The sequence below is a fragment of the Ochotona curzoniae genome, unplaced genomic scaffold (assembly GCF_017591425.1).
Source record: "Ochotona curzoniae isolate NIBS_2020 unplaced genomic scaffold, NIBS_Ocur_1.0 contig_3520, whole genome shotgun sequence".
Taxonomy (NCBI): Eukaryota; Metazoa; Chordata; class Mammalia; order Lagomorpha; family Ochotonidae; genus Ochotona; species Ochotona curzoniae.
Window position 1 is genome coordinate 24,962,883 of NW_024465894.1, and position 15,800 is coordinate 24,978,682.

Consider the following 15,800-nt stretch of genomic DNA (forward strand, 5'->3'; position numbering starts at 1 on the left):
CCACAGTATCTACAGCTTATCCATCAAGCAACTGTAAGTCGCCCACACTTACGTAGTGCTTACTCTATACTAGGCACTATTTTCAGCAATCAACATACATTAATTTAATGCAAACAAAACCATAGATAGTGTTGAGAGCTCATGTTACAGATGAGTACATTGAAGCACAGAGAAGTTAAGTTAGCCCTGTAGGCCACCTGGCTTAAGCCATGCAAAGAGCTCCAAACCATCCTGTGCCACAGAGCATTCGTGTTATTAAAACCTTTGATCTCTTATTTTTATAGCAAAATAGTAAAGCCATTAGCTCAGACCAGGGAAATGGGGTTTGAGTTGGGTTGGGAAAGAGCGAGAGTGTGTCAGCTTCGTTTCTCTGACTTCCTGTTTCAGTCCTTCTCCCTTTCCTCCACTGAGCCTGGCAGGCTAGCAGGAAGGGCCAAAGCCAGCTGAGCTAAATCTGCCCTTAGAAGAGATGTTTGTTCACCTGGTACCTCCAGGTGGCACCTGTCACATTGCCAGGGAAGGGATAAGTTTTTCATTGTGGTGATGCTTTATTTATTTTTTTTATGTATAGTATTAAGGGTGTTTGTATTCGAGTCACTTTCCTGTATGGTTTATTCCAGTGTTCTTATATTAAGAAAATATTTTTTCTATTTAAGATTAGGCAGTTGCTTTTCTTCTGTTTTCTCGAAGTTGTAATATTCTTTTGTTGTGTTTAACTCTTAAATCCATTTGCACTGTACTTTTGTGTATATTAAGGGATAAAGCCAGAAATCCAGTTTGTTTTCCAAAGTAAAACAAATAACCCAGCACCGGTTTTGAATAATCCCATATTCCGCTTACATATGTTGTATTACATACCAAGCCATTGTTCTATTGCCTTCACTTATCATTATTTTGGCTCTAAGAATTACAGTACACTGTATCATCAGTATGTTAAATCTTGCTATTTTTTTAAATCTCCATAAATGAATTTTATTTATAATTTTATTAATGTATGCATTGCTTTAATCAAGCATGAATGCTGAATTTCCTTAAATGCTTATTACTCTTTATCTGTTGGAATTTTCTGTGGTTTTTCTACTTCAGTTGATAATATGAATTATACATTACTTCTAGAGGAAATTCTTTTATGATATTCATATGCCCTAAGCAGTATCAGTGTATTTGTTTTATTCATAATTGTAATCTTCTTTAAGTCATGTTTTTTCCCTTCCTTGAGTTATGACATGCTTGCTGCTGATTAGTCCTAAATCTCATCTTTTTTTAATATACTTTAAACTTACATTCAACCTCACTCATATAAAGTAAAATTTTAAATAGTTACAAAATCATCCAAGTCGATGTAATTAAAACTGTATGGTAGTATATAATTCTTGTCAATTTGACAGATTTAAAACAAAAGTTTGAATGTCTTTTATCTTTGTTCACAGAGTAAGTAGACTGTTGCTAATAGCCATGTAATTTTTAATCCTCTGACATTGTGTGTTGGGCCAGGTATAAAGAAAAAATCAGTGAAGTCTGCAAAAGATGGCACATCTCCAGAGGAAGAAACCGAAATGGAGAAACAAAAGGTAAAATGACATATTGATATGTACAGTATAAATTATGTCATGAACAAGAGTGTCTAATGTCCCTCATTTTAAAAATAATGATTTTAACAATTACATTTACTAAAAAACTTTCAGGTACATAATTATTTTGACAGCACAGTCACCTTTTTACCAAACATAATTTTTCACATTACTACATTAAAGTTTACCTCAACCTTTTATGGTCAAGTGGAAACTGCCTCATTACTCTGAAACAATCAGTTATTAATATAATTGAGACAGAAAATACTATTAATGTGCCAGCATGGTGGCACAGCATGCCAGTCCTGCATCTGCAGCAACGACATCCCATCTGGGCACCAGTTTGTGTTCCACCTGCTCTACTTACTCATCTGCTGATGGCTTGGGAAAGCAGTGGAGGGTGACCCAGGTACTTGGGGCTCCTGCACCCACATGGCTTGGAAGACCTCTGTCTCTGCATCTCCTCTTTCTGGAAAATCTTCCTTAAAAAAAATAAATAAATAAATCTTAACAAAAAATACGATTATGACCTAAATATAATGTCAGATGCTATTATTCCTTTTTGCATGCTAATTTGCCTTTCTATTATTGTAAACAGCATGAGTTCCATGTCCAAAATTAAGTCTTCTTAGAAATACTGTCAGCTTTGTGCCTCAGAGATCACAGAAGTCAGGAGTCATCTTATATCGAGGCAAGAAATTGAAGTAGCAGTGCCCTTTTGGGGCAGGTAATGTGGCTTGGCAGGTGTAGCATCACGTGGGACATTTACATCCCATGTTGGAGTGTCCATTTAAATCCTTGCTGCTCTGCCTCCAGTTCAGCCTTTGGCTAATGCTCCTGGGAAGGCAGTGGAAGATGGCCAAAGGCCTCAGGGCTGCCACCCACACAGGCAGCATGGGTAGATCTCTGGGCTCCTGTCTTGGGCCTGGGTGAACACCAGCTGTCATACCCATGGTGGGGGCTCTGCCCCTGCACCCTCCATCATACTCTGCCTTTCAAATAGATTTTTAAAAATAAGTAAATATGCTTTAAGAATTACTGCCACATAGCTGATATTTCTATGTCGTTGTCTAGGCATGAAGCTGGGTGAGTTCAGTCTCTGCATCTTATGTATCTTTCTGTTCTCTATTCATTGCATATACTGTAATACTCATAAAGTTTCTCAAAGGGCAACAACAAGAAAAATCTTCCTTTAGTGGTAGTAACTCTAAGAAAGCCAGTGCCACTGGAAGCGCCAGTGATGGAATAAAAAGAAATTGAAATGGTCTTCGGTGCTAGAATCAGAAGCCAAAAAGGTCTGGAAGCATATTCTTTGTTTTCTGTGCCACATGTGGTTGTGTTCTCAACTTCAGGAGACTCCCATCTAGTCCCAGGGATTCTAAATTATTGCTGCCAGTTCCGGCAATCTGTAGGTACTGACATTGCACTGGAGCCCTAGTGATTAGTCCCCCTTCCTACAGCGAGATCTCAGTCCCAGGGTCTTTGGAGGGGAAAACTTGTGCATCTGAGCATTTTTCTCTCCCAAGGCTGAAATGGCTTTGCTTGTGATGGATGAGGAAGAAGATAGCAGGAAACACTTCAATTATGACAAGATTGTGGAGCACCAGAATCTGAGCAAAAAGAAGAGGAAACAGCTTCTGAAGAGGAAGGAATTAGTGGAGGATGACTTTGAGGTAAGTGGGGACACAGTGATTAGCCTCTGAAAGCTGAGCTTGAATCTGAAGTCGACTCCAGATCTAGAAATCGGGTATTATTGAAGATGCCTTGAAAATGTCTGAGGAAGGGCCATGGTGGAGGAATGGCTACTGTCTGTTAGCCAACACAGCCAGTTGCTTTGTAGAGTAAATTGAAGCACTGATTTTTGTTGTTGTCGAGCACCAGATAAAGAAGGTAAGAGTGTTTTGATACAATCGTGTACTGGAAGTATATAGCTTGAGATGCTAGAACCACATGTGTGTAGCGGGAGGCTCATGCTGGGAAACGCGTGCATAAGTAAACCCTTGACACAGATGGAGACACACCTTCACTGTGCACAGCAGCCATGCTTTCTGCATTGTTGTGGCCATCATCTGTGGCCGTGGAAAATGAGCACACATGCCCGGTGGCCACAGCCAGCCTAGGCATGCGTTTGAGCACTGTACAAAAAACCTAAAGCTATTAGGAACCAATTAATGATTTCTAGCCAGTAAGGGAGAACAGACGCAGAAGATGAGGGAAATTGTTGGAAGAATGGAGATTATTACACAGCTACCTTCTAGGTTGCATATTCGAGGCCACAGAACTCCAGTTTATGTTACCAGTTTGACATCTGCTCTGTCCCACTAGAGTTTTCAATAAATTGGTTTTCTTATAAAGAGCAAAGAGTAATTTGTAATCAAATCTTTTATTACAAGATCTGCCTTACCATGTTAACAATCAGGCCTAAGTATTTTCTAGGACCTTTTTCCTTCGTATCAAGTCTGTTAGCCGCACTCTAAGGGAAAGCTACATTCCATCTCCAAGCGAACATTTGTTGCTCACGCCTGTGCTCGGCAACACTCAAAAGCCTAGTTCAAGTGAAATGTAAACTCCCAAGTTGAACCACGCTGTTTTTTTTTTTTTTTAAAGAAAGATAGAAGATAAAGTTGGAGCTTGTATCTGGCCAGACCTTGGCTTCAGATGTGAATTCTTTCCCATCACAGCTTTTTAATCTTTTGATCTCTAAACTGCCTTCAGAAGCTACTGAGGCACCAAGATTAGTTTTGGTGCCAAAGTTAAACTTCCTTAAAATGGACTCAGAGTCCAGTGATTTCGTGTGAAACTCCAGCAGGATATGTCCTCATTGGTGTATTTCTAACTGTCCAGAAATCAGTTCTGTGCTGTGGACATGGGGAAGCGTGCCATGAGGATTACTTCTGCATTGAGTCAGTCTACATGTCATTATAGTTACAGGTCAGAGCATGCTTCAACCACAAAGTAGTTCCTTTTCAAAGAAATTTTCATTGTGTGTTAACAAGTGTCCCTTACACATTGTGGTCCACAGGGAGGTCTTAAACTCTGTTGGAGCTGAATCAGTGCAAAATTCTCAGACTCATGTAATGAGGCATTATATGAGGCATTATACGTCGGAGCCCATTCGTGGCCGTTAGCTTTACTGATTGTGCGGTTTGGCGTTTTCAGGTGAACGTGGCCGATGCGCGGTTTCAGGCTATGTATACTTCGCACTTGTTCAATCTGGATCCTTCAGATCCCAATTTCAAGAAAACAAAAGCTATGGAAAAGATCCTTGAGGAGAAAGCCCGGCAAAGAGAGCTAAAAGAACAAGAACTCACTCTGGCAATAAAGAAAAAAGAGAATGAGAGGGAAAAGGAATCACAGAAGAAGGCCCTGGACCCTGCTCTGTCAGTGCTGGTCAAATCTGTGAAAAGCAAAACGGAGCAGTTTCAAGCAAGAAAAAAACAGAAAGTTAAATAACGGGACATATTTTCATTTTGGATTAACAATGTGCTTTTTTTTAAAGTGTACAGAAATAGTATAGGAATATTGGGAACAAAGTCACCTTTCAAGAATGTGAATATAATCTTATTCTGACCATAGTGAATGTTTTGTTTATAAATAGTTACTATACCATGTTTTTGACATTTAGTCTTTATATTTCCACAAATAAGTCATTTTAAACCAATTTAATCAGTAAATACATAAAGTATTTATATTTTATCAAGTTCAGTGCCTTCTAGTGGAAAATTACTATGATTAGCTTTGTAAAGACATTTTACAATTCCATGTAAAAATAGAGCAATATCGTGCCCGGCGCAGTAGCCTAGCAGCTAGGGTCCCCATCTTGCACACACCGGGATCCCATAAGTGTGCCAGTTCTAATCCCAGTAGCCCCACTTCCCATCCAGCTCCCTGCTTGTGGCCTGGGAAAGCAGTCAAGGACTTGGGACTCTGCACCCATGTGGGAGACCTGGAGTAGGCCCCTGTCTCCTGGCTATGGATTGGCTCAGCTCCGGTTGTTCTGGCCGCTTGGGGAGTAAATCTTAAAAAAAAAAGAGCAGTATCTATTCTTAAATCTACATAAAGGAATAATTCGAAAATATGTATATGTGATACCTTAGTTACTGTGGAGACAGAAGGCAGTTTAGACTGTTATTAAAATAATTTATGTTTGTAACTGAAAGAATCCAGGAATTGTTTTTGTTGTTTGCTATGTTTAGTATGGGCTCTTAGTTTATGAGTAAAAGTACAGAATTTTTTAAAAAATTTTATAACACCGTTTTGCTTTGTATGCCTCCAATGAACTGTGGGGGAAAATGTGGGCTTTTCTTTTCCAGGTTTGCACTGCGCGTGATTGCGTTTGAAATGTTCAGAAGAATTATAGTGGCTTTTCTTTATTTGTGGCAACAGAAAATTCTTCTGTCTGTCCTTGACATTTTTGGGGATATTTTGAAGGGTGGATGTGCTGTTCTAGAGTTTAAGAAAATCTGAATTTTGTGGCTATTTTTTAGATGAAAATGAAACACTTTGTCAAGGCCTTAGCACATTTGGATCTTATCTGGCCTATGTATTTTTGAACTGTTCACTGACCACTTGAGCAGGAATTACCAGTTGTACTATGATTAAGTAGATGGAACTAAGACCAAAATGATCACTGTTACAAAATTATAAATATCCGAATCTTCTTACAGGTTGTAGGAACCTGGCCAGGTTTGTGGTCAATAAGAAGGTTGACATTCATGCTGTGCAAATTTAGACTTAAGAGTAAAGGGATGTAAAATGGAGAGTAAGTGATAACAAAATCTGAAGGGAGTAAAGATAGTCTGAAATGGCAAAAGAGGACACTGCAGTCAGTGTTTGTAACGGGAAAGCGGCAGCACATGTCACCAGGGATTTGGGTTTTCATCATGAAGCACTGCCGTTTTAGCTTTTTTTGGCTAGATGAAATAGTCTTCTTACTGAATCATCTGTGAACCTCATCTATTCATCACTCAGAGATCATGAACCTTAATATGTTTATGGGAATAGTCTGTAAACATTTCTGTGATGTTTCATACTTCATTGTATTCGAGGCAAAAGTTTTGTTCTCATCAAGCTGTTTCATTAATCATAGCGTAGGGATTACACAGAGTTTGATTTGAAGGTTCCTATGAAACTGAGGCCTTTGTTGGTTTCATTTGGTTTGGTTTGGTTTGGTTTCTGTTGTTGTTGTCTTTGAGCTCTCTTTTTAAGTCACTGCATTTAATTATAAAGTCTCCTTTCACTTGTCAGGCGCATAATTAAAACAAATAAGTTGAACATGGAAGTTATACACAGCCCTGACTCTTTTCCTCTTGGAAAAGGATCTTTTTGGAAAAAATTTGGAAAAATATGAGAACAAAGGGCTGCCATTGTGCAGCAGAACCTTGGGCCTGTCACTTGGGCTATTTGCATCCCGTATTAAAGTACGAGGCTTGAGTTACAGACATTTCCACTTCCCATCTAGCTTCTTGCTGTTGTGACCCGGCAATGGCTCAGGTGGTTGCGATCCTGTCACTCCTCTGGCAGACACAGATGGAATTCTGGTCCAAGCTGCTCCAAGCATTTGAAAAGTGAACAAGCAGACCAAAGATTTTCTCCATGTGTTGCTTTTTTTTTTTTTTTTAAAGGATTGATTTATTTATTTGAAAGGCAGACTGAGAGATCTTCCATGTACTGATATATTCCCCAAATGATTACAACAGCCAGGGCCTGGACCAGGCAGAAACTGGGAGCCAGGGACCGCATGCCGTTCTCATGCTGGCATCAGGGACCCAAGCTCTTGGGCCATCTCCCACCACCTTCCCAGGCACATTAGCAGGGAACTAGACTGAGTGGGACAGGCAGGTCTCAGACTGCTGTGACAAATGATCCAGGAAGAACTTTCACATGCTGCTCCACCATGCCTGCCCTTGCTCTGCCTTTCATATAAAGGAACAGCTACATCAACAACTCCAGATCAGCGAATGATTACTGGTTGTAAAATTTAGGAAATTAAAGGACACAACCTCAGTCCAGCAAGAAGTGAGGGTAGTTTTGGTGATCTCATGGTCATATTTTTGGACTTTTTGTTGTTTAGAACCATGGAAGAAGGCCCTATTTAGGAAGGGTCATAAATAATCCAGCAGTGAAGCTCTGGCTCCTCAAGTTGTATCAAAAACTTTGGGTACCACCTTGATAACACGGGTGTGTTGCTACTTACTTTCTGAGGAAGATACAATAGAGACCAGAGCAGGAGTAAAAAGTTAGACACGAGTCCATCACCATGGTGTGTCTGCACACTCCCTACAGTGCAGACTGTGAAGTGAGCAGTGATAGACTCCAGACCACTGCCTTGAGGAAGGAGACTTCCAGATTTGCTTATAATCTGAGGACTCAGCTTTGGACTTATAACTAGTATCTGTTCCCTATATACATGATTCCTGTATTCAGAGTTCTCTGTCTTCCCCCAGTTACTCCATTATCAATCTGTAGCACTACTGTTGCAGTGCGTGATTAAACTTGTCTAAACTGTAAGTCCTAATTGAATGTTGACGGATCCTCATGTGTACCAACATAATTCAGTCACTTGAACCATACTAGATCTGAAAGATCATCCTGTTCCTACATTTATGTTCCAACACATGTGAGGTCCAGCTATAGTTTCCTTCTTCGTCATCAAAACTCGCTTGGGCTCTGGTGTCAAAACGCAGTGAATTAAGCTGCTGCTTACAACACATCCTATGTTGGAGTCCCATTTCTAGTCGTGGCCACTCCACTTGCCACTCAGCTTTCTGCTAATAGGCCTGTGAACACAGCAGAAGATGGCTCGGGTAGTCGGGTCCTGGCCACCCGTTTGAGAAACCAGGATGGAGTTCAGACCTAGCTGTTGCAGTCATTTGTGGAGTAAGCCAGAGGATGGAAGATTTCGTTTTCCCTCTCTTTTTCTCTTTCTCTCTCTCTCTCCCTCTCTCTTCCTCTGTCTCACACTTAGTGTGTGTGAGAGTTTGTCACTTCACCTTTCAAATAAGTTTCCATGAGTTGCTGATTTTTCTGTTTATCCATTATTTATAGCCCTCAAATATTATAATGTAACAATGATCATGAGTTCTTGAGAATTTCAATTTACAGAGTTTTCTTAGGGGACTTACCCATTTCCCACATGGCTCCTGCTTGGATGGCCACCCAGAGAGCAAGAGGGTCCTCCCCCGCCCCGACCATGTGGCTTACAAGTTAGTTCTGTCAGCTAAGAGCATGGTGGCTCAGTTCCCGAGTGAATGGGATGCGTGTCCCTTTTTATGAAGTCTGAGTCACAGACTGTTACTGCCACCATCCATACAATTATTTGAAGCAGTCATCAAGTCTTCCCAGATAAAGGATATAAAATCCACTCCCTACGGTGAGAAGCAAGATTCTGAAAGAGTGTATGTCTGGAAATATTCATGTGCATGAATTTTTAAAATATCTACATCAAAACTTGTTTGAATTTCACTTTCCATGAAGTCTTTGAAGTATCTCTGCATTCTTACAGCCATTTTGCAAAATCAAATCTTCATTGGCCATTTGGTGAAAATTTATCCCCAGCGCTTAGAAACGTGTGGCCGTCAGCTCTCTGAATCTGTGAACTCCACATCTGTGGATCCAGCTAACCACGGATGGAAAACATTTGGAAAAAGTCTCTGCATCTGTATAGAACATGTATGGGCTTTTTTTTTTTCCTTTTAGTCATTAATCCCTAAGCAATATAACAACACTTACATTACATTAGATATTGTAAGCAATCTAGAGATGATATAAAATATACTGAAGGATGTTTGTGGGTTCTGTGAAAATACCTTTTATAGAAGAGACTTGAGCAGACACCGAGTTTGATATTCACGGGGGATCTTGGAATAAGTGTCTGGGGATCCCAAGGGACAGTCATTACAGTAAAGATACAATTGGAGAGTTTGTTGGTGAATCTTTTCTTCTTTATAAACAAGACTTTAAGTAACACTCCAGCTGAGCAGAGTCAACGCTCCACCAACCACTGCGTCATAAAATGAGATCACTGAGCCAGGCAGACTAAGGTTATGCATACTCCCCAAGGAATTGTAAGGAACTATTCCATGAGAACAATGCTGTTTTCTCATCAACTGCAACAACAGAACCATGTACCTGTACAAAGAACTTTGTATAAATGCAGGTTATTTTTTCCCATTTTCTTTTGCAAGCTGATATCGAAACAAATGACAGCTACTAGAAACCTTTCTTTGAAATCAGCACGACAGTCATTTTACCTTGTGCCTTCTTAACCTCCTTTCACTTCCTCCCTGACTGCAAACATAGTTCCTGTTGCTTTAACCACAATGTTGGCTCCTGAAGACAAACCTAGAATCTGTTATCAAGGAATGATGGAGTGGTGAACTGGACTGAATTGTGATCATTGAGAACTGGTAGAACATGACCAATACTTCGTTCTTTTGGTGCCTTGTGGTGAACCTTTATATGAAAGAAAAAATTTTTTCTTTTGAGAATCATTCTTTCAAGTCTGCTACTTAATGATCTCTATATATGTATATACATTTAAAACACACACACAGCCAAATGTAATAATGTTAGGCGATAGTATTGGTTGACTCCCTTACTCTGTTTTTGAGGCTATTTCTCAAAGAAATGTTGTGGTTAGAGTGGATGTAGCTTAAAATTGCTGGAATAAAGTGCTGAGTCTGGAACTTTCTCAGGTCTTTGGGTGTGGACATGAGTTAAGAAGTGAGACAAACCTCCTTAGGAGGCAAGTGGGACCCTTTGTTCTACAAGAAGTACCGACATTTGAGTTAGAAACAATTTTCAGCATCTCTAGGTTCACATTATCACCTCCCTCTAGAAGTTTACAAAGGAGCAGTTGCCAAGAGAAAGACTGAACCAGGCACAAGGGACAATGAAGAAGTGTAAGTGAGAATCTTTACTCAGCCTTAAATGTGGGTTCTACATTACCCAAATTTTGCCAAAATGTGGACATGAAAACTCCACACTGCTGACAGTGCCAAAGCAAACAGACTCACAAATTATATTTTGTAGGGAAATTTGTGAGCAATGCTTGTTTTGGGCTTCTGAGCTGTTTTCATTAAGTTTTTAAAATTGGAATTGATTTATTATCAATCATCACTACACATGCTTTTGTCTTGAGTAGCCTGTCATGAGCTTTTTGAACTTGTTTTAACTAAAGAATGAAATCAATTAACAGTGCCTTTTCTTTTGGATCAGTAAAAAGCAACATACTATATCACACTTCAAAAAGTTCTTCTGATGAACCTTACAGGAAGTGGTCCATAAAATACATGACATTTTTTTAAAATTGGAAAAACTCTTCAACTAAGCTAAGAATTAGGAAAGACTTTTTTGTAGGATGTGGAATGACCCTACAGGATGTAGCAGGGGTTGCTGCGCCAGTTGGAACGCACTCATCCTGTATTAGAGAATCAGAGTTGAATCTCAGCACTGCTTCTACTTGACCTTACTGTTAACGCATGCCCTGCAAAGCAGCAGGTAAAGGTTCATGGACTTGCATGCCTGTTACCGATGTGGGAGCTCTGACTGAGTAGCGTGTTCCTGGCTCAGGCCTGGCCTAACCCTCTGACTGTTCAGATCGTTGGGTTCATCTGCTGTTGGTGATCTCAGTATACCATACCAAAATGCTGTTCTGATCCAGGCTGTTCTGCTTCCAATCCGACTTCCTGCTAATACACCTGTGCAGGTAGTGGAAGCTGGTCACACACTTGTGTCCCTGTGACAATTTTAAAATTTTACTAGAGAGCCCAGTGAAGTATCAGAAACAACTTAAGCCTCTGCCTCCAATGCCAGCATCCCATATGGACACCGGTTTGAATCTTGGCAGCTTCACTTTGGATCCAAGTGCTTGCTAATGCCTGAGAGCTAAATGACAAAAAAGAATCCTGAATGTCTTAAAAGAGGCAAATAAAATGTTAAAACCATTCACAATAGAAGTTGATCCTTAGTGAACAACAAATTTTGTGTTAAAAATCTGAGAAAACGTATATTCTTGGTAACCTTTTAAAAGCTCTATCATGATAGTAAATAATAAAGTTCTTACTGATACTGTTCTTTTTAAATGGAGCATTTATACTTTTTTTAACGAGTAAGTATTTGAAAGGTCAGAGTTACGGAGGCGGGGGATGGAGAAAGGGAGAGAAGGAGAGAAGAGAGAGGTTTTGTAGACAGGTTCACTCCCCAGATGGCCACAATGGTGTGGGGTTGGGCGAAGCCAGGAACCCAGAATTTCATGCAAGAGTTTCCCAAACACCAACTCCGAGAATAACATTGAATTCAGTGTTATCCCTTATCCACATGCCTTGTTCCCGTCCCAGCTACTGGGCTTCTAACTCAGTTTCCCACTAATGTGCATCCTGATGATTTTCGCCTCCGTATAGTGAGTCTGGAAGAACAGCTGTGGCTGACAAAGGGCTCACGGATGTACTGGAATGAAGAGTACTGGATGTACTCGACGAATGTACTGAAGATAGCTCTCACAGTTAGCCAGCCCTCCAAAGGAGAGAAGGCCACTGGGGCCCAAATCCTACACAACGGAATGTACTCAGCATAGGCGAAGGGAAGACCCACTACCCAGCCACACCTGGACGTCCTGAGCAGCGGCAGGTGCGCGGCCAGCCTGACCAGCAACCCGCCCTGGCCGGCGGGCCCTGCACTCCAAGGCCGGTCCTGGCGGGAGGCCTCCCTTGCAGGGTCGGCGCCCAGGGGCCCAGCAAGCAGGAAGAAGCAGGGGACATGGCGGCACAAACTGTCCTCTCCCCGTCCCAACTTCCTTCCGTTCCTCTTTAGAACATTCGGGACCACAGAAGAGGCTGAGGGCTTCTTATTCTCTCAAGATTGTTTTCTGTAGGCGCTCTTACACAACAGCGCTCATGCTCGTTCCGTATTTCTCATTTCCTGTCTCCATCGGATTTTTTATTATAAGTTTAAAAAAAAAATTTTTTTTTTATTGGAAAGTCAGATTTTACAGGACAGAGAGGAAGATCTTCCTCCTGATGATTCACTCCCCAAGTAGCCGCAGCGACTGGAGCTGAACCAATCCGAAGCCAGAAGCCAGGAACTTCTTCTGGGGCTCCCACGCGGGTGCAGGGGCGCAAGGCTTTGGGCCATCCTTGGCTGCTTTCCCAGGCCACAGGCAGGGAGCTGGACGGGAAAGAAAGCGAGGTGGCCGGGATATGAACAGGTGCCCCTATGGGGTCCCAGCAGCGAATGCAAGGCGAGGGCCGTGCTGGGTCACCCATCCGGAGTTTTAAAACTAAAACACCCAACCTTTTGGCAACTTTTTCTGTGGCCCAGCTGGCCAGCCGACCTCCGGCCTGGGGCGCCCTGGCAAGGCCAGGCTCCTCGGACCCTCCTGCGGCCTGGAAGACACGCACCCGGCCAGGCCCGGCCTCGCACGGGCCTCGCTGCCCCAGCACCTGGGTGAGAGCCATGGACTTCGTGACTCCCTGAACGGCTCACTTGCTCTGTATGGAGAACATGACCCCTATGGAATAATCAGAATCACTTCCTCTCCTCTGGAAGGATTTTCCTGGAAAACTCTTTCTCATTCCTGGTGAAAGAATGGATCCTTGAAGAAGTTGTGGCATCCGAAAGCGGGGACACATTTGCAGTGCTGGAACACTGGCCGCGTCTCCTGCCTCTCCTGGGCAGCTGATGATGCCCGCGGCGCCAGCCTAGGGGAGGACCCGGACATTGCTGCGGTAAGTGTGAGGTCCCTGCCCCCCGCAAATGGTGGGAGCTGGTTGTTAGGGGGTGGCATTGGGTGGGGAGGATTGAGTGGGAGCGAAGCTTTGTACTGAGGGTAATGAGGTTTTGATATTCACGTCCTACTGACAGGAGAAATTTGAGTATCTGTATCTATTTCTGTTGGTATGACAAAGCCACAGATACATCAAATCTTTCTTTCACAGTATGTGTGGCCGTTAGTTGGTTTTGTATGTGAATAGCAAGAGCAATTAATCTGGAATTAAACACATACCCTATGACGACCCCACCCCGCACCCCTTCTCCTGTTCTGGAGCCCCTGTGGACTGTGTGATCCAGCCCTGGTCGCGGCTGCAATGAGCAGATCCCAGGTGAAGGGGTCTGTGTGTTTAGCTCTCATTTCTTTGTCTTTTTTGTACTGTTTCTGGCCTTTGCTGATTTATTAGTCTGTCTGATTCCATTCTGCCCAAGGGTTATGTGTGGTTTTTTTGAAGATTTATTTTATTTTTATTGGAAAGTCAGATATACAGAGACAAAGAGAGACAGAGAGGAAGATCTTCCTCCCGATGATTCACTCCCCAACTGGTCACAATGGCTGGAGATGCTCCAAACCAAAGCCAGGAGCCTGGAGCCTCTTCCGGGTCCGCCATGTAGTTGTAGGATCCCAAGGCTTTGGACCATCCTCGACTGCTTTCCCAGGCCACAGGCAGGGAGCTGGATGGGAAGCTGGACTGTCAAGATTAGAACTGGCACCCAGTGATGACTTTAGCCATTAGGCTACTGTACCAGGCCCAAGGGTTATCTTTCAAGTTAAGGCATCTCCCTTTACTAGAAGGCTATAAATAAAAAACCTATTTTATCTTTAAAAAAATGTAGACTTATTTAAGATTTAAAATCTTCATAAAATTTCCAAACTAGATGTGAAGATAATAAAAATGACTTTTGTATTTTGCTTTAGAATCTTTAGCAATTCCAAATTACTCAGAATTTGTTAATTTTTAAGATATGCAAATTGCTTTTTAAAAAGATTTGTCTATTTTTATTGGAAAGTCAGATTTACAGAGATAGAGAGGAAGATCTTCGCCCCATGATTCACTCCCCAAGCGGCCGCAACGGCCGGTGCTGTGTCGATCTGAAGCCAGGAGCCAGGAACTTCCTCCAGGTTTCCCACATGAGTGCAGGGTCCCAAGGCTTTGGGCCATCCTCGACTGCTTCCCCAGGCCACAAGCAGGGAGCTGGACGGGATGTGGAACAGCTGGGACATGAACCTGAACCCACATGGGATCTTGAAGCATGCAAGGTGACGACTTTAGCCACTAGGCTACTGTGTTGGGTCCAAGATATGCAAATTCTTAAGTTCAAAATTCAAATTAAAACTATGCAAAGGTCAAATTGAAATTCAATTTTTACATTTTAAGAGATAAAAAAATAAACCCTTTTATGTGGACAGCATTATGACCTGGAGGTAAAGACACATCCTTTTATGGAGTGTCTGGGATCAGGTCCCAATTCCATTGTGTGTTGCAGCTTCGTGCTAACGTATGCCTGGGCAGGCAGCAGCTGGTGACTCCGGTAGCTGGGAGCAGCACCCACGAGCGAGAGCTGGATTGAGTGCCTTCGTTCTGGCTCAGCCCTGTCTGCTGCCGGCATTTGGGCAATGGAGCAGTTCATGGAAGACCGAAAGATTTCTCTCTCTTCTTTCTCAATTTGTTTCTGTGCCTTCTAAAGAAATCTTAAAATATGTTTTGCAGCAGAAATTTATTCACAGACTAGGCAGTTAATGTCCATCCAGTTGGCAAGTGTAAAAAAAATCATTGCCATGCCTCACTTTAGTAACAGCTAGTCTATATGCCACACGAGACATTGCTCAGATGGGAAACCAGAAGGTACCAAGAAAACACTCCTAGAAAACAACACTTCTTATGCAGATGTGGGAAAGAGCTCTGCGGGCGAAAGGTTCTTTTAAACTCCAAGCACTGTTTACAGAGAAAATAGCGCTCTCTCCCAAGAGGCGAGGCTGCTCGTGTGTCCGTTCTTCAATATGCTTGCATGTACCTGTGATGTGTGATGCTGCGTAGTGTCAAGCTGGAGTCCCTATGACTGGGATCTAAGCGCAGTACTTTGGACGAATCCAAAGCAGCTGTTGGCAGTCATTCTGGTCAGCAAGACGGCGTAGGACAGGGAATAAAAGGCGGGGAACAGATGGGAACGGGGGCTGAGGCGTGTGAAGAGTATAACGTCATATCTAACCCAGGGAAACGTACTAGCCAATGATCATCCGTGTCATCTCTGGCCTTGTCCTAGTTTATGTTTCCATAGCAACCTACCTCTTATCACGAGAAAGCATATAGTGCTTAGAAAGTTGCCGTTTGAAGTCAATCCTAATTGTAAATTCCACACTTGTTTATAGCAGGGATGATGCAGGGAAAAATGGAAGCTCCCACCCTAAACTAGAGGATTGCATAGTTTTTATTGTTGTTTCTTTTGGAATATAAGAAA

General features: G+C 42.2%; 1 protein-coding gene across 2 annotated transcripts in view; it reads left to right on the forward strand.

The window, feature by feature from the left end:
- ESF1 (ESF1 nucleolar pre-rRNA processing protein homolog) overlaps window positions 1-5,429 on the forward strand; it is a 47,502-nt gene extending 42,073 nt beyond the window's left edge. For both annotated transcript variants that reach the window (XM_040981824.1, XM_040981825.1), the window contains 3 exons: window positions 1,495-1,571; window positions 3,098-3,244; window positions 4,731-5,429. In XM_040981824.1, coding sequence (XP_040837758.1) covers window positions 1,495-1,571; window positions 3,098-3,244; window positions 4,731-5,024 — 518 coding nt within the window. In that variant the 3' untranslated portion in view covers window positions 5,025-5,429. The remainder of the gene's footprint in view (window positions 1-1,494; window positions 1,572-3,097; window positions 3,245-4,730) is intronic.
- The last annotated feature ends 10,371 nt before the right edge of the window (window positions 5,430-15,800 follow it).